Here is an 18,039-nt window from a genome sequence, read left to right on the forward strand (position 1 = left end):
ACGTGAGGTGAAAGGGGGGAGGCACGGAGGAAGGTATGGTGGGAGAGTTAGTGGCGCGGGGAATATGTCTACTTAGGGCAGGTAGTGACCGCTGATCCTGATCATGAGAGGGCAATAACTAGAAGAATAAGGATGGGGTGGAGCGCATATGGCAGGTGCTCTCAGGTCATCAATGGCAGTTTACCAATATCTCTCAAGAGAAAAGTATACAACAGCAGTATCTTGCCGGTACTCACCTATGGGGCAGAAACGTGGAGGCTAACAAAGAGGGTTCAGCTTAAGTTAAGAACAACGCAGCAAGCTATGGAAAGAAAAATGATATGTTTAACGTTAAGAGATCGGAAGCGGGCAGTGTGGGTGAGGGATCAAACGCGGATTAATGGCATCCCAGTCGAAATAAAGAGGAAGAAATGGGCTTGGGCAGGGCATGCAGTGCGAAGGCAAGATAACCACTGGTCCTCAAGGGTAACGGAGTGGATTCCCAGAGAAGGCAAGCGTAGCAGGGGGCGGCAGAAAGTCAGGTGGGTGGATGAGATTAAGAAGTTTGCCCGGATAAGGTGGCCACAACTTGCGAATGACAGTGTTAATTGGAGAGACATGGGAGATGCCTTTGACCTGCACTGGGCGTAGTCAGGCTGATGATGATGATGACGGACACGGAAGGACAACTGCACCAAACTTTAGTTCTTATAGTAAAAAATCAGTTCTAAGGCCCTGCGTATACATTGATGTTTGCCCGGCAGCAAAAGGCGCATCTGTTGCTGAGAAAATTGCATTTAAAAATTCCCTGCCACTCAACTGAAACTTGTGACGCCTACATTGAAAAGAACTCCATGATAACCGCTTTGAAGTGAATGGAAGTGCAGCCTAGCCTCTCAGATGACCGCACAAACTTTGTGCGAAAAAGAAAAAACTGCGTTGATCCACCGCAAGTTACTTGCAAAATCGACCAGTGATGGCCGGCACCTGTATTTCATATTTTGGCCTTTGTAGCAAAAAAACAAAACAAAAAAACCTTTGTTTTCAATGCAAGCAGCGTCTTTAGGGTTAGAATGCGGTAATCTACCATTACGGGCCAAGTTCGATTTTTCTGTTCTCAGTTTCCCTTTAATCCTCGACTCAGCAATGGAGCGAGGTCTGTTCAGAAATCTGCCTTCAGATGGCGTGGTGGACACCTGGCGAAAGAGAGAGAGAATAACGTTTGTTTCTATATAGATTGGTTTCCGGAGCGAGGCCCTTAGTTCTGAGCCTGAGGGGGAAATACGGCAAATCGTTAGAGTCAACAGTCCTTGCACAGTGTCCTTTGAACTCCTTTCAACCAAGGTAGCCTTTACCTCGAGGGAGATATGCGCCGTGTCACACGGCAGTCCATAAGGAAAATGAGTTTAAAGAAGTTTCTAGCGAACGGAGAACGATCATCTCCCTCGAAGGGTGAACGGAGTGCTCCCGTTTCCAACGTGCTTTACTTCCACGTCAGTAAACAACGCTTTATTTCAATAATTTGATCCTTATTAGCAATTATGCAAGTTTTTTATCGAATAAATTAAGAATTCCAGCTCCGTTAGTTAAATTTAGTTCTAGCGATCGCACTATACACTCTCAAACGAGTCGCTTGACGGTTTGCCTTGACTATGCCATTTTTGTTTGTTTTGATCTTTCACAAGAATGCTCGCAACTCGCGCGTGTAGCCCTGTAGCACCGATACATGCCGTTGAGCGCTGTGATAGACGATGCATACGCCCAACCCGCACAGCCTCCGCCAGCGAAGCGTCACAGAGCGGATAATTCGCAGAATCACAATCCATTGCACAGGCGTGGCACAACGCCGCAAATGGTGTCCAGCAGACAAGACAAAAGGGCTGTGCTAAGAACTGGCAAAAATTATTTTCTTGCATAATATAATTGCATTTCGTTAGAAAAAGAAAGTATCAGGATTTCGGTAGTTTTGAACGCTATTCTCAGGTTGAAACGTTTCTGGAAGATCTGGAACGCGGTACCCACTTATATGAAAAACTCACAAAATTTTGCTGGTATGTTTAAAAAATACTGAACTGAAATAATTGATTTAACCTGAAATTTCTTTTTCGTCATAGTTTTCTGTTATTATGTACTTTGTATGTAACACAATAGTTTGTACTAAAACTCGATGTCTGAGAGTTCTCTATGCATGTCATGTTTTCAAAGCTATTTTCTTTCTTTCTTTTGCCTCGCCGAATTTTACCTACCAGTGTTATTTAGACTACTTTGCTTTTAATCTTGTTTGTACGCTTACGCTATTCTGTATAAGTCCGCCGTTTTTGAATTTGCTTTTACGTATTTTGTGTACTTGGACCCGAACTAGCCGCTGGCTATGGGTCCAAAAAGTGTTTTGTATTTTCTGTTAAAGGGATTCAAAATAAAACGAATTGAATTGAATTGAATTGAATTGAATTATGCAGTGTTACAAAAACTACAAATATCATGTCAACGCCTTTGCAGTGCACGCTGATAACATTTCTTGTTTCCTCATTTTCTATATATTTTAAAGGTAGTATTATTTTCCAAAATTTTCTTATTTGTATAATATTACCGACACTATTTTATTTCCTGTATTATTTTATAGTTTGCGTGACAGCTGTGTTGTATTTGCGTTGTACCATTTTTTTTTTGTTCTTAACACGTTGGCCTGTTGAATGTTCCCGTTAATAATAGACCGCTTTCTTGTTTACTTAACTATGCCCTCCTGCCACAACCCTCTATTTTTCTAAGAGTGTATATGATGAAGGGAAGTAGAATAGTTAAGTGAGGGCGTGAGGAAAACTTGCAATATTTTCGGAGAAAAACATTTTCAAAAATTTGCTTTCTAATCGCTTAGAAAAAAAGCGACGGCAGATGAAGCGGCAGTGGTTTGTCGTAATTCAAAAAGCGCAGTATCGCAGGCACAACTGTATTAAGTGACCACTTTCTAACCGATGATATTGGATAACTGCCATGTTCACTTGATGATCAGCCTCAATGTGCTGTCTGTGTTGATATTACTGGGGCTTGCGGAGCGTGTGAGCCTGCAAGTAGCAGTAGTAAGTTGCGATTTTATGGTGCGAGTTCTTCAGAACTCATTGCGCACCTTCTGTTTGGTGCGAGTTAATGCACCAAACAGAAGGTGCGCAATGAGTTCTGAAGCCCGGTTTGCTATACGCTGTAAACGTGTAGTTGTCCCTCTCATAGTGGCTTCCCCTGAGGCTTTCCTTTCGCACCCCCATTGTCCGCTCACATAATGCGCGACCGGCTGAAGCACGCAAAAAAAAAAAAAAAGAACTATCTTGCGAAGAAAGATATTCAGCACGATCGCGTGCGAATACGAATCCTGCATGTTTGCGGTCGACAAACAGCGGAAGATGTGTCCATCGGGGCGTAATGACGCCGAACAGCGAAGCGACGAATTTGTTTCGTATAGTGGTGACACTGATTTCCCGAAGACATGCATTATGCATACGTTATACTGCGTCGGACTATACAAAAGGGTACCACCACGTGGCTGAGAATAAAAATAATTGCGAACTAGAAAGATCATCAAGACTGATCGACACGCCATCAGAGCCAGACTAGGCGTGGCAGGCGTCCTCGCGTCGCTATTGTCTCAGGCATGCCTCCGGCTGTTTTCTATTTTACTGCTCATACAATGTGCCAGAAAAAGAAGAGAGAAGAATTCATCTAGGACAAGAAACTGTAACAATGAGTACGCAAGACCCTGACCCATCCCACGGTCACTCTTGGTTGCACGGACGCTAGATGGACACTCTTAGCTAGAAGGGAGTAAACAGGGTATAGAAGTTAGACCTTCAGGGGAGAAACTGCTTCGCCGCAGTCATTGGTTCTTTAAATAATAACTACGATGAGGGCCGCCGCGGTGGCTCAGTGGTTATGGCGCTCGGCTGCTGACCCGAAAGACGCGGGTTTAATCCCGGCCGCGGCGCTCGAATTTCGATGGAGGCGAAGTTCTAGAGGCCCGTGTGCTGTGCGATGTCAGTGCACGTTAAAGAACCCCAGGTGGTCGAAATTTCCGGAACCCTTCACTACGGTGTCCCTCATAGTCAGAGTCGCTTTTGAACGTTAAACCACCATGAACCAAACCAACTGCGACGACTCCCCCGGAGATTAACAGCAAAGGGGCATCAGCCATAGTTACTCTCTGCGCGGAGTAACCATTCGTCCCGAGGACCAGGCATTACAGTTACACCCATTTTACCCATTTTTTTTTTTTTTTGCTTACCATGTACAATTACACATGAGCCGGGTAGCTTCGCCTTGACAGCTATACGTCGCCGGAAAACGAAAAACTGAAGAAGAGACTCAGAAAAGAAACTTTGAGAGAAAACAGTGGCACAAAGGAGCTCGCAGAAAAAAGCAAATAAAGCAAAAAAAAGTATGCCGTTTCGCAAAGACGCGGGCGAAAACGTGCCACCATTACTATTACTGCTACTACCGCACCGTGGGAGACGCCCAGGAGCAGTCAACACAAAGTCTGCGCCCGGGCAGAAAAAAGGAAAAGAAAGAATTGAAGGAGGACGAGCCAGGTCTGAGACGGGAGAGTGCGCTTTCAAAACGACGGCGACGTCCCCTACAACACGGCGCGATGCAGCAACGGCAGAACAAGCTAAAACCTTCCGCACTAGCCGAAGGAGTGGGACCATTTGTCAATGGCTGCGGGCCGCGTGTTTTTGTGCCTTCAATATCTCCACATCTCTCTCTCTCTCTATATATATATATATATATATATATATATATATAGAGAGAGAGAGAGAGAGAGAATATATATATATATATATATATATATATATATATATGAGAGAGAGAGAGAGAGAGAGAGAGAGAGAGAGAGAGAGAGAGAGAGGATCAATTGTGTTCTCATTCTGCTTTTCCACGTTGGTTGTATACCACGCGCAGCCGAGAGAGAGGCCGGGACCGACTGATACGGGAAAAAAAAACTAAGCAAAAAAATGATAAAATCAGCGAAAATAAGAAGTAATACTGTAACATAAAGCAAGAACACATGGAAGAGCGACAAGGAAGTTGCGCCACATCTTGAGGACGAGAAATGGCCTCAGGGGTAGGCCGACTGGCCCTCCCCGCTCGGCTTTTTCTCTTCTTCAGGGATCCGCCGCTTGATAGTATAGCCATCTATAGATTGAGACACAGACACGGTGAATGGAGGGGGGGGGGGGGGGGGGGGGGGGGGGGCTGCTGCTTCACTTCGGCGCGACACAACAAGGTGTGTGTCTGTGAGAGAGAGAGAGAAAGAGAGAGAAGGAAAACATCACTGGCCGCCATAAACAACCGTTTCGGAAACCGAATCTGGAGGACAGCTTGACTGGGAAGACTCCGACACAAAAGGAGTGGGCGGGCGGTAAAGCAGGGAGGTTTTAAACTCAGAATGGAGCGGAAATACACTTTTAATGCTGCGAGCTGCATTTGACGACAAAAAGAGAAAGGAAACTAGGCTGAAAAAAGAAAAGGCACCTCTTTCGGAATGGTCGTTAAAGTGAGAAAAATGAGATGCCGTATAGGAGGCAATAGAAAAGGAGCGTCTTTTTGGTTCTCTGTCGTATTACACCCTTATTACGCTCTCCCTTATATTACGTACCAGTCAAATAGTCCAGGTTACGAATTAATTTTTACACCGCCCTTTTTCGTAGCTCGCCCACTACCTCAAACACAATCTTTTATTGCCATTTGATGTCAACCATACGATTAATAGTTTTCATCCGTGGCGACGCCCTGTCAGGCAGGGACGTGTTGAGTAGAGAAGGGATATAGTGCATATAAATAAGATAGCGCTCCCTATACTGATATCTCCTGTATTCATTAAAGTCTCGCTCACTTCTCCTCCCTTATACTGGATGACGTTTGCAGCTTCCTCTTCAATAAACTGGGAGACATAGGTCAAAACGTCGCCCATCACGAAAGGGAGACACGTGAATGGCGACAGCCGGTCGGGTGTCACTCAGCCACGTGTCAGCGGAACTGGCACAAACACGGCGCTGGACTGAAGGAGCAATATCGGTAGCCCGACGTTATTCGTCCACGAGTCGTGTCTGCCCTAGTACAGTACAAGATCAAGAAGACAGGATAGGAGCGTGACAGGTGGCTTTGACCAGGCGTCAGCTTATATACAACCAGCCGTTTTCAGAGCTTCTCTCCTGCGTTTTGTCGCTTTGACTTTATTCGGTATTATTGTACACTGTTAGCAATTAGGAAACTCCGGTTCAAAAAGTGACTAGAACCAGTGACCACTTTCCAGGGCCTTCCAGATGGCCCCGCCATCTGGAAGCGACCAATTGAAGCTGTCACCCATTGTCGCCATTACCTTCTTAAACAAAACGTTTTTTGCTTTTACCTCTTTACCTCTCGGACTGTTATGTTTACAAAGTTTTGATACTGCACCTGTTTCACTGATTTTGTTACCAGGTGCTGTGCCTTTATCAATAATCTCAAGGTTTGTAACTCGGACACAGTTTACATTGCTGACCACGGAAGTCGCTAAAATCGGTAAACCTCCCGAATTTCGGCCCAATCAAACAGCCGTTCTTTAATGCATGGACCGTATCGGAAGTTTTGCCTCCACGTCCACCGAACACTCTGCAGACTGAAAACGCGTCTTTTGAGCGGTGGGAGGCGCTGTTGACCAGCGATAACCTGGACAACCAACGGGTCCTCATATAACAGGTCCGCAGGGCAGCTGAAGCCAGTGAAGCCCTGGAATGAGGACCCCACCCATAAGCTCACCCAGCTACCCTTCACTTTTTTTAAGTTTTTCCTCCTCCTCTTCCCCCTATCGGAAGTTTTGCAACTGGTTTTATCAAAGGGATCGGGTTATGACTAGACGAACACCGAGTTTCGGCAAAAACTATGGGGGAACTCCCGGAAATGAATTAAACACAAAATATCCCATCCCACGGAGTTCTGACAGAGAGCAGAATGGCCATCAAAAAAGAAATGAAGATAACAGTGCCCAGCCCGGGAGTTCCGACAGTATCCTGCTCTCACAGCTGAACTCACCCCACCCAGAGTGTCCGAATACTAGCTAGGAAGGACGCTTCTTGCTATAAGGTCTGCCAAAGAGAATGGATACGAGCGCCAATGAGGAACCAACGGCCGTGATGCAAACGCTCCGTCTAGAATGTAGAGTTGTTTTGCTGACACTTTGTGTCACATATTTGTATATATTTGGGAATGTCCTTCTTCTAACATTAAGCCGTTATTATAAACAGGCTCTCTTGCGCCTTTGTTCTTCTATGCACTCTTTAGACAGTTGGAGTTACACCACATATTTTTATTGATTTTTAGTGGACCATCTGATTAGCGCTCTATGGCCATACGTTACCCTTGCGCAGAGGACAAAAATTCCGACACCATCACCACATTTTAAGGAAAGCAAAAAAAAAAAGACATTCATGGAGGTGCTGGGTATCGATCCCAGTACCTCTCGCATGCTAAGCGAGCGCTCTACCATCTGAGCTGCACCCCCGGATGGAGACCACTGCGGAGTCTAAGGAAATATAAAGCCGTAAAGGAGATCGAACGGGGGAGAGACCTGTCATGCCCTTTCTCCGTCGACACCGCTTCGGAAAACTTGGCAGCGCGCCGCCGTCAAGTCGGCAATCGGGACCTTGAGGGACGGCACTTGTATATGTAGTCCATTTCTATATGCGCAGAAGGTAATGACCGGTTAATGAGAGGCAGAGGTTGACCATAGTTGGCGTGATATGCTTCGCTAGTGATCCTTATCCCATGCAGTCACTAGACATTGTTCCCACCGAAAACCATTGCAAGGCGGTGTAGAGGGCGAGGCTTTCTACAGGGGTCCCGGCGGCAACAACGGCCTGCATGCAGTTGAAGGAGCTTCTTCCGTAGGCTTGTCTGTGCTAGTCCAATTGAAACAGGACGAACTGACGAGCGCAACAAAAGGATGGCCCGTGGCGTGACTAAATCTGGCTGGTTGTTACTCAGCCATATGTCAGCGGAATAGGCGGACACACGAAGCAGTACTGAACATGTATAGCTGGTCAGTCGTTTTTTCTTGCAGGGGTCGTCTCCAACTTTACGAACTCCAAACTAGCAATGCGAAGAAGACACACACGACAGAAGCATGACACAGGGCTAACAGGGATGCCATATAACCTCTAGCGGTGTGTCATGTGTCTCTCTTAATCTTATTTGACTGACGTGACTAAAGAAAGACAAAAGGCAGAAGCAGTGGGCAATAACAATCCCCTTGCCGAGCTAAACCCAAGCACCACAGTGGCCCCAAAAATACTAACTAGGAAGAATGTTTATGGCTAAAGGGTGATTCGGCCTGGCAGAATGGCAGACACAGCGTCACCAACGGCTGCGATGCGAACTTGGAAGTCTGCAGCTTCAATTTGTTACCCTGTGACTTCTTACTTCATTGGTCTTTTACTTGTACAACGAAAGAACGTCACTGAGAAAAAAAAAAGATCCTCTTGGAGGTGCTGGGTATCGATCCCAGTACCTCTCGCATGCTAAGCGAGCGCTCTACCATCTGAGCTACACCCCCGGACGAGGAGCACTGCGTGGAGTCAAGGAAATTTAAAGCGATGAATGGGATCGAACGGGAGAGGGGAAACAACGCGCTCACCCCTTCGACACCGTTTCCATATAGTCGCCGCTAGCCGGTTGGCACGACCTCCAGCAACAGGGACTGCACGTGCAGCTCTCGTCCAAAAAGTACATCGGCAAGAGCACGACAGGCAGACGCTGACTGAAGGCAGAAGTCAGTGCAGCGCGCTGCGCTGTACTGCACTGCACTTTAGTTGCACTTTAGCTGCACTCTAGCTGCTCTTTAGCTGCACTTTAGCTGCACTGCAAGCGGATTTCACACCATCGAGTAGCTTGAATTGTGCTCCGACCGACAACCTTGGTTGGCAAAGCAGAAAGCGCACTGTTTCTCAAGCATCCCTGCGACCCCTGACAGCAGATTCGAAGTTTTTTTTATTTTTATTTTCTGTGCTGGCTCGCTCACATCTGCCGTATACGTATCACACGACGTTAGCCCCGCGAAGAGGAAGCGGTATACTCGAACACAACAGCCTCAGCCTCTGGTAGCAAATACAATGAGTTTTTCTAGGACGTCAGCGTTGCGTCGTAAGGGGAAAGGAGAGCGCGCTTAGAAATATGATCTCGCATTTGGCTGGCTGGTGACAGTTGTGTATTATCCACTTTAGTGCCAAGTTGTGAGATGGCTGTGAAAACGTCGTCTTGCGCGAGGAGGCCTGAAAAAAACTGGTGGGCTGCCAAGATTTCAGTCACCGAGACGACATTCCAGCCTCCAAGATGAGAAACTTCTGGCACTACTCACAGTCCCAGCAAAAATAAAAAAAGGGATGACAGTAAATCGCCTAAATAAAGCGGTATTTACGAACCCGTGGGGGTAACCCTGTTTTATGCCAGTTACAAAACATCAGATGAAAAGTTCCGCACTTTAGTAAAAACAATAAGACAAAGGCTAGGGTGTCAGGAAATTCACGGAAGGCGCGGTCAACTGGAGCCTTGAACAACACCATAATGGAAGGTGCCATACGTGTAGTTGCGGTCATGTGTGAGGGGCTTATGAGTCATGACATAACTTGAGAAATGGGTCATGCGCCTTATGGCTTATGTCATTCACGAATTAGGCTGTGTGACATATCAAAATACGCGACATCATCCCGCCGCGAAGTCATGTGACCTGTTCACGTGGTTATCACGTCATTTCGTGCAAATGATGCCATCTTTGCCCAAGAAGCCTTTAAAACCTGACGCTGCAGTACAGGTACACTAATACGACAAAGACGCGTGTGAGGACATGCAATCAGGGCACGGCTGCACAATCTCTCAAAATGTTTCAGGAGAGCGATACAAAGCCTTGGCTACGCAGTTTTCGTCAACACCGCTTTCCAACGGCTCCTCATCATCACCAGCCATACAGGGTGTTTCACCTAGGACTTTCTGCAATTTTTAAAAATAAGCTATTTGAATTAGATGCGCGCTTTTTCTGGCATAGCATTGTCAGTGGTGTAGTACATCATAATGCAGCTAAGACGTGCTAACTAGCAGGCTTGTTAACCAATATTGAATAGTTAACTTTAAACTATTACCGTTGGGCTCCTTAATTATTGAGAGGCATGTAGCCCACCGTAAGTAATGGCCCTATCCGTTTTTAGAATTTACAGAACGCGATTATCCTCGGCTCTGTGGCCCAACAAATTTTGGCTATTTCGACGAGTTAGGTTCACTGGAGAGGTTGCTTTGCCTGCAAGCTTCTCAAACCGCATGTATTTTGGCGCGATGTAGGCGAAATTTGTTGGGCCACAGCGCCGAGGATAATCGCGTTCTCGAAATTCTAAAAACGGATATGGACATTACTTACGGTGGGCTGCATGCCTCTCAATAATTAAGGAGCCCAACGGTAATAGTTTAAAAGTTAACTATTAAATATTGGTTAACAAGCCTGCTAGTTAGCACGTCTTAGTTGAATTATGATGTACTACACCACTGACAATGCTATGCCAGAAAAAGCGCGCATCTAATTCAAATAGCTTATTTTTAAAAATTGCAGAAAGTCTTAGGTGAAACACCCTGTATACAGAAGCTAATTGGCGGCAGTGTATGGTTGCTCCACAGTTCGCAAAAAATTAAATCTCTCTGGAATCCGCACAAAATAACTGTTTTGGCGCACGGCAGTTTATTGCCAAAATCGGCCGATGATGGCGACACCAGTACCTCTTTTCTTTTCTTGCTTTTGCTAGCTTATAAAAGCTCCTTTATCAGTGGAAATATAGTGTCTTTGTTGTCACAATGCGGTAATCTATCGATACAGGCCCCATACGCACGCATGATCAGAGAACAATAGTTATTTGCTGCGATCGTTGCACGTAGAGCAGGTTATTTATCGCTCGAGAAAAAAAAAACGCGATGGCAGAACTTCGGAGGAGGGCCAAGCAAGCGTGTCCCCCGTCGCGCGCGAAAAGCATGACATACAAGACACCCAGGTCAGCCTCCTGCGTCCCGTCTATGCAATCTCGCAAGGCGTGGAACAGCTAGGAGACGTCGGGCAGGACACGTGTGTCGTGAGGGGGCGCTTTACCGGCACGGGGACAACAAGTACGTAGCTGCCCGAAAAAGAATATAAAGAACGGCATCAGAAAGCAAAAACAGGGCCAGCAAAAAAACCGGGGACACGTTTTCTCGGAACGCGGTTCGGGGGGGTCAGAGGGGGGGAATCTGACGGTTCCTGTGCTATGCGCGGAGGAATACGACGCATAAAATAAATCCTCCGCGTTCCACACAACGCGGAGAAGGTTTAACGCGGACTTTCGCCTTCCGTTTAGTGTGTATGCTCCCTCCTTCCTCGCAGTACCGGCCGCTCCGGTATGGCCGTCGACTTGACGTAGTTTGGATCGGTCTCTTTTCGTAATTGTTTTCATTTTCGACTATAGTCTACAGGTATGGTTAAATACGGCGGGCAGTGAACTTGAAGCATTCCGCGCATAATCGGTGGATAACACTCTGAAATGGTGCCAATTTCTGTCCTTACTGTTAGCACTTCTTTGGTAATTACTATTGAAAAATATTCTTTATTACAACATTACTTTTTTAAATTGGCAATGTGAACATTCTTTCACGTTATTTTTTTGCTTCTAGGTTCATTTCCTTCTTTCGTTCCTCCCTTTCTGCGTGTTTGACTTCTTCCTTTATTTATTTATTTCGCTTTCTTTTTGTTATTTTCTTTCTACCTTCGTTCCTTCTTCCTTTCTTTCCTTCCTTCCTTTTGTTATTTTCTTTCCACTTTAGTTCTTTCTTTCTCTTTACTATTTTCTTTCTACCTTCTGTCTTCTTTTCCCCTTTCTTTTTGTTTTGTTTCGTTTCCTTCCTTCCTTCCTTCCTTCCTTGCTTCCTTCCTTCCTTTCATTCTTTTGTTCCATCCTACCTTCACTCCTTTATTTTTCTTGCCTTCCCTCTTACTCTCTTCCTTATCATCATGCCTTTTTCTTTGGCGAGATAAAAACACGGTTGTTGGAGGCACATCGGTGCTCACTTAAAACAAAATGATTCCGGAAAGTTCCACGAACAGTTAGGTAGGACGCAGTCGAGGTTACGGTACGCTCGAACCATTAATTTGTGAACAAATATAGCACAGAGTATGCTTGTGACTCATCGTTTGAGTTGCGTGACTCCAACCGAGCATTTTTTGTTTCTACATTGCACCTTACGATCTTCTCTGATAGTACTACAGTACAAGGTGTTCGAAGTTCGAATACCCAGTAGTATGAACAATGTTCAATAACTTTTTTTCGTGCTGTATCTTTTTAATTGAGTTTTATTTCACTGACGGAATTGAAAGCGGTAATAGGGAAACGAAGGTTATTCAGCCTTACTGAGCACGCCACGAACTTGTCGTCTAACTTCTGTGCATGCCGATAAGCAAAACCAGGACGACGGACACAAGGGGAGAGAACACACACCAACAACACAGCGCCTGTGTTGTTGGTGTGTGTTCTCTCCCCTTGTGTCCGTCGTCCTGGTTTTGCGCTACTCTTATGGATCAATACCGACTTGCCCAAATTTCCACCATGCCGATAAGTGCCTGAATGTTCCACGAACTTCTCGTCTAACTTCTGTGCATGCCGATAAGTGCCTGAATGTTCCACGAACTTCTCGTCTAACTTCTGTGCATGCCGATAAGTACCTGAATGTTCCACGAACTTCTCGTCTAACTTCTGTGCATGCCGATAAGTACCTGAATGTTCCACGAACTTCTCGTCTAACTTCTGTGCATGCCGATAAGTACCTGAATGTTCCACGAACTTCTCGTCTAACTTCTGTGCATGCCGATAAGTACCTGAATGTTCCACGAACTTCTCGTCTAACTTCTGTGCATGCCGATAAGTGTCTGAATGTTCCACGAACTTCTCGTCTAACTTCTGTGCATGCCGATAAGTGTCTGAATGTTCCACGAACTTCTCGTCTAACTTCTGTGCATGCCGATAAGTGCCTGAATGTTCCACGAACTTCTCGTCTAACTTCTGTGCATGCCGATAAGTGCCTGAATGTTCCACGAACTTCTCGTCTAACTTCTGTGCATGCCGATAAGTGCTTGAATGTTCCACGAACTTCTCGTCTAACTTCTGTGCATGCCGATAAGTGCCTGAATGTTCCACGAACTTCTCGTCTAACTTCTGTGCATGCCGATAAGTGCTTGAATGTTCCACGAACTTCTCGTCTAACTTCTGTGCATGCCGATAAGTGCCTGAATGTTCCACGAACTTCTCGTCTAACTTCTGTGCATGCCGATAAGTGCTTGAATGTTCCACGAACTTCTCGTCTAACTTCTGTGCATGCCGATAAGTGCCTGAATGTTTCCGTATTTGTTTCCGGAGTGCGCAGACCTTTGTTTGCATTTCTCTTTCTTCGACGGTAACACTGAAAATGGATTACAAGCCGCGTAATCACTTTCGCACGCGGTAACGAAGACGATCCATCAACCAGCCTCGCCCGGCGTCTTCACGGAGCGGCGAGCATTCCGAAACAACGCTGGAAGAACTCGTTTCTATGCAACAGTCGTCTCCCAACCTTGAAAAAGACTTGGAAACAAACTTCGCGTAGATAAAGAAAGAACGCGAAGATCCACGCGAGTGCCTCCTCAATCCACACACTAAACGGACGGGTCGTATTAAGCGGGATTCACGTATTAAGCGAAGTCAGCTCACGGGAGCAGGAGCGAGCGTGTGGAAACCAGAGCAGGAGTGAGCGAGCGAGAGCAAAAGAAAACAACCAGAAGAAGGTGGACACAGCCATAAACAGTGTGTGGGAGAGAGGGAGAGAGAGATTGAGCGAGACGGGAGTCAATGAAAGGCCGCAGAGGGGCGCTGGTTTCAAAAGACCCTCCGTCTCCTCGTATATTTCGCAAGGAATAGAGGGGTCAAACTGGGGGCAGAGTTGCTGGTTGCCCCAAGAGCAACACATTCAGGGAGGCAGCAAGGGAAGGGGGAAAGCATTTGAGTTTATGTGGTTTATGTTCTCACGTTTCGTCTGCAGAGAGTGGAGGGAAAGGGAAGCTCTAGCTACCTCGCAGCAAAAGTCCCGTGCGTGCCTAAGAGTCCAAGCGCTGTTCCCGGGATATGTTCACGAAAGGGGGAGGGGGGGGGGGGGGGGAGGCCTTGGCATTGCACCGCCACCTCGCCATCTTATGCGCTCTTACGCCTCGCACCCTCACCCATCTCGCGAAGCGACGAAGAATGAATTAAGAAGGAAACACGACCTCGTCCAATGACAGCCGCCGGCCGAAGAAAGTGAAGACGAAAAGCCCGATGGCCCGTCTGCGAGCGCGCCGCTCTCGTCTGCAACACTCCGCGCGCATGCCGCCCGCCACATGTGTCGCGCCAGTCGCTGCTGCTACTCTTGCAGTCTCTGCGTGACTCCTGTCTCTTATGTGACTGTTTGTAAACGAGCTTCCATCCGCTGTGCATCGCGGTGTTTGTCGAAACGTCGGCGTCGTGCTGGTTCTCGCGTGTTAGTGAGTGCGCGTGGTGTGTGTGTTTGAAGTTCGACGTGCTGTTTGTGCCTGCTCTGCGTGAGCCTGGTGCCTTGTCGATTCGGTCGAAGCAATAAGTAGTGGACGCAGCTGTGTGTTGTAGGGCGGTCGGTCGGTTGATGAGATGAGCAGCGTCGCGAACGGACACGGGCGGTGCGAATCGTGTTGTTGCTGCTGCTGTTGCTACGGCGAACAACAAAGGTCTGGTACCATACCGCGGCACAACGGCGGTAGAGTGGGAGGCAACGCCTTCTGCAGGCAGACGACGACTTCGACGTCGGCGGACAGACGGAGACAGTCTTCGCGAGTCTGGCGGTGGATTAAGCGTCGTCTGCTCATCCTGGCTCACGGTAGGAATCGCGGTTCTTCGGACAAACCAGATGAGAAGTTTCCCGTAAACCCCCTGTAACAGCTATAAACTACACTTGGACTGAATCTAGGTAATAGGTATGCTCGACACAAGACAAACACAACGGGGAACACGAGGCAAGGCGTTTGTCTCGTGTTTCAACCTTTGTACTCGTCTTGTGCTGCGCAGACATATGCATTAACTAGTTCAAGTATAAGCTTACACTTGGACTAATTGCTCCTTGTGAAATGGCTCTGACAGGGTAATTATCTCGGAAAGCAGAACAGACAAAAAACATAGGTTTACACGGGATCAACTAGCGCTGTGCCCGGCGTGAACCCCTTGTCCTTTGTGCTTTCCGCAGTGGTTACCCATCGAACCCACGTATTGAATTCCGGCGATCTGATTGGGCCAAAGTCGGATGATGAACGGATGTTAGGACCTTCCCCTTTGAAACTAGGTTGTGGGCCGCCATGCTCTTGCAATGCAATCAACTTTCGGCGGAAAAGCTGGATTCGCTTGGAATATCTTGCCTTCGCATTACATGCCCTGCCCATGCGCATTTATTCTTCATTTCGGCTAGGATGTCATTAACTCGCATTTGTTCCCTGATGCACTCTGCACTCTTCCTGCCTCTGAACGTTATGCCAACCATTTTTCTTTCCATAGCTCGCTGCCTCAATTGTCTTTGGTTTAAGCTGATTCCTTTCATCTGCCACTCCCTGCATTGTCAAGCTAGCACGTTGATGAGCATGGGCCGACGCCAGTGGCTGCAAGGGGGTCCTTTGACGGGGAAAAGCCGCTTTCTTCCTGACTTGTATCCAACTATAGCGCTTTATTGGTAGTATGGCACAAATGACCAGCGCCGTTAAAGAATTATGATTGGGACTAATTATTTCACAGCAGTGCTCAGGGTATCTGAAAGCGATGAGGATTCTTTTTTTTTAAAGAAAGAAAGAAAGAAAGAAAGAAAGAAAGAAAGAAAGAAAGAAAGAAAGAAAGAAAGAAAGAAAGAAAGAAAGAAAGAAAGAAAGAAAGAAAGAAAGAAAGAAAGAAAGAAAGAAAGAAAGAAAGAAAGAAGCCTGGATTGGAGAACAAATTCGAATTGATCATAGCCTAGCACGAAACGGGTGGAGTATTTGGAGTCGTTCGGGACGTATGCATGGGACACCAGCGGCAAGAAACTGCATCCGCAGTCGAACAGCAATCCGGAAGCAGGAGGCAGCAAGGGCGGCTGGCATCAGCGGCTGCGCCGCCAATACGTCGCCGGCATATGGATTGCGCCAATTACTGCTCCCTGCTATAGGCCGAATACACAAACGGCGGTGATATTGCAGGGGCCGCTTGAAATCAATCTCATCCAGCTAGGCGCTATACTGCTATTCGCACCAGAATCGCCAGGTCTGGAAACGATTGGGGTAAGGCGGTGGGGGGAGGTGGTTGCTTGTATGCGCTGCATGTGTAGTGTGCGTACACAAGTCGCAGAAACGCGACCGTTCCCGACAAGTGATCGAAGAGAAGGGTGCTGAAGCAGCCGAGGAACTAATCGCAAACCGAGGCTGTGAACGGACGATGCTCGGGGAGCAATTGCAGTCGTAGCAGTACGGGAAGAACACGCTGAAAGGAGGGACGAGGAAAGGTAAACTGATGCGAACACGAGAGAAATACCGAGCACAGCCCAACAGATCAAGGAGACGGAGCTTCTTGTGCACAAAGCTGCAGGAGTCTGCACACTCGGGCTCGTTTGATCGTGGCTGAAAAGATGAGGAGGCACAGCGAAGGACATGACTTGGGAACGGAAACAGCCGGCTGAGCCGACTAAAACCGGGAGTGTATACAGTTTTCTCGCCAGTACGAAGACAAAAATGTATATACAGGAAAGAGCAAAACAAAGTGCTCGGATAAAAGCGGCATTTCGTCGTTCAGCATCGAAGGAGTCGGTAAACTCACGCGTGTGTCGTCGATATTCCCAGTGTGAACAGTTTCGAGGATTAGTTTTCGCGTTCGCCTTGGTATTTCTTGGTGGGCGGTTCACATTGACGTTAATGGCAATGTAGAGCCGGGTGTCTTGTCACGTGTTTGCTTGTCAAGAACTTAGGGTGTTCACGCGTGCGGTCGTCGACACCTCTTCCACTCCGGCCGATGTAGTGAGAAGCGTGTCAGACTATGTTCGCAGGCCTGAAAGATGCATTTGGCCTATGTATGTAAGGGGTAGATTAGAGCCAGATGCTTAAATGAGTTGCTTAAAAGAAAAAAGAAGCAGCAGTTTGTCCAGTGCCGATGAGAAGTCGTTCATAACACGCTTATGTCGGCCAGACAGACATATGCGTGTCTTTTTGGCCCACTGATCATAAGTAAAAAAAAAAGACAACTTTCGTTTAAGCGCGTTTACCGATGCTTCAAGCAAAACAAAACATTAATAGCGCAAATTATTCAAATTCATTTGTGATAAACAAAAATTCCTAGCGTTCGCTTTTCTTTTCAGAACACTAGAAGAAATTACGTCAACTGTGATATGGCTCCTTTCAGCACGTTGTTTGGCCATGCTTACAACTGGCCACTGCTAAAGCTCCTTCACCAATTAGAGATGGATAGTAACGCTCGCTGCAGTCTCTCCCTCGGTCGGAGGCGAGCGGCGTCGGCGCGCGGCGCCGGCAGCTGTGACGTCACTCGGCGGCTCCCCTCGGTCGTATGCGAGCGGCGCGGCGCACCAGCTGCGTGGCTGTGACGTCACTCGTCTCCTCGCGCATGCACACAAGTGGCGTCGAAGGCGCCGAAGGCGCCGAAACGGCGAGACTTCGGGTAATGTAGCTCTCGCTACAAGATTTTAACGTTTACTATCCACATCTGCACAGCTTTACAAGTCGGAAGATATCGCGTATTCGCGTGGTTTATGGGTGGCCGCCTGTTCTTAACTCTGTCACAAACAAGCTGGCAAATGCCCCACGGTATACGAGACAGCATTGTTATAATGACTCCGCCTCTGTTAAAACTGCCCATACGCATTGGCGTCTGTAAAGATTGTTGCTTCTTGCGTGCATGAGAAAGATCCCGCGGTAAGTACCCGAAAAAACATCGCGAACAGTTCAGAAATGTGCCATAATTAAAAAAAAAACTCTTC

The 18,039-nt window shown here is 47.1% G+C and overlaps 1 protein-coding gene and 2 non-coding genes across 8 annotated transcripts in view; 1 reads left to right on the forward strand and 2 right to left on the reverse strand.

Moving 5' to 3' along the window:
- Grip (Glutamate receptor interacting protein) overlaps positions 1-18,039 on the forward strand; it is a 130,746-nt gene that overhangs the window by 72,020 nt on the left and 40,687 nt on the right. For 2 of the 6 annotated variants that reach the window (XM_089551673.1, XM_089551674.1), the window contains exon 1: positions 14,498-14,919. The exons of the other annotated variants lie outside the window; for them this stretch is intronic. In XM_089551673.1, the coding sequence (XP_089407799.1) occupies positions 14,694-14,919 (226 nt within the window). In that variant the 5' untranslated portion in view covers positions 14,498-14,693. Of the gene's footprint in view, positions 1-14,497; positions 14,920-18,039 lie in introns of those variants that run through there. 6 annotated transcript variants of the gene reach the window in all.
- Positions 7,432-7,504, reverse strand: TRNAA-AGC (transfer RNA alanine (anticodon AGC)). The gene has a single exon. It is a non-coding gene; the product is annotated as a tRNA-Ala (tRNA).
- Positions 8,482-8,554, reverse strand: TRNAA-AGC (transfer RNA alanine (anticodon AGC)). Its single transcript has one exon. It is a non-coding gene; the product is annotated as a tRNA-Ala (tRNA).

This window comes from Amblyomma mixtum, chromosome 7 (assembly GCF_055824585.1).
Source record: "Amblyomma mixtum isolate Tamu chromosome 7, ASM5582458v1, whole genome shotgun sequence".
NCBI lineage: Eukaryota > Metazoa > Arthropoda > Arachnida > Ixodida > Ixodidae > Amblyomma > Amblyomma mixtum.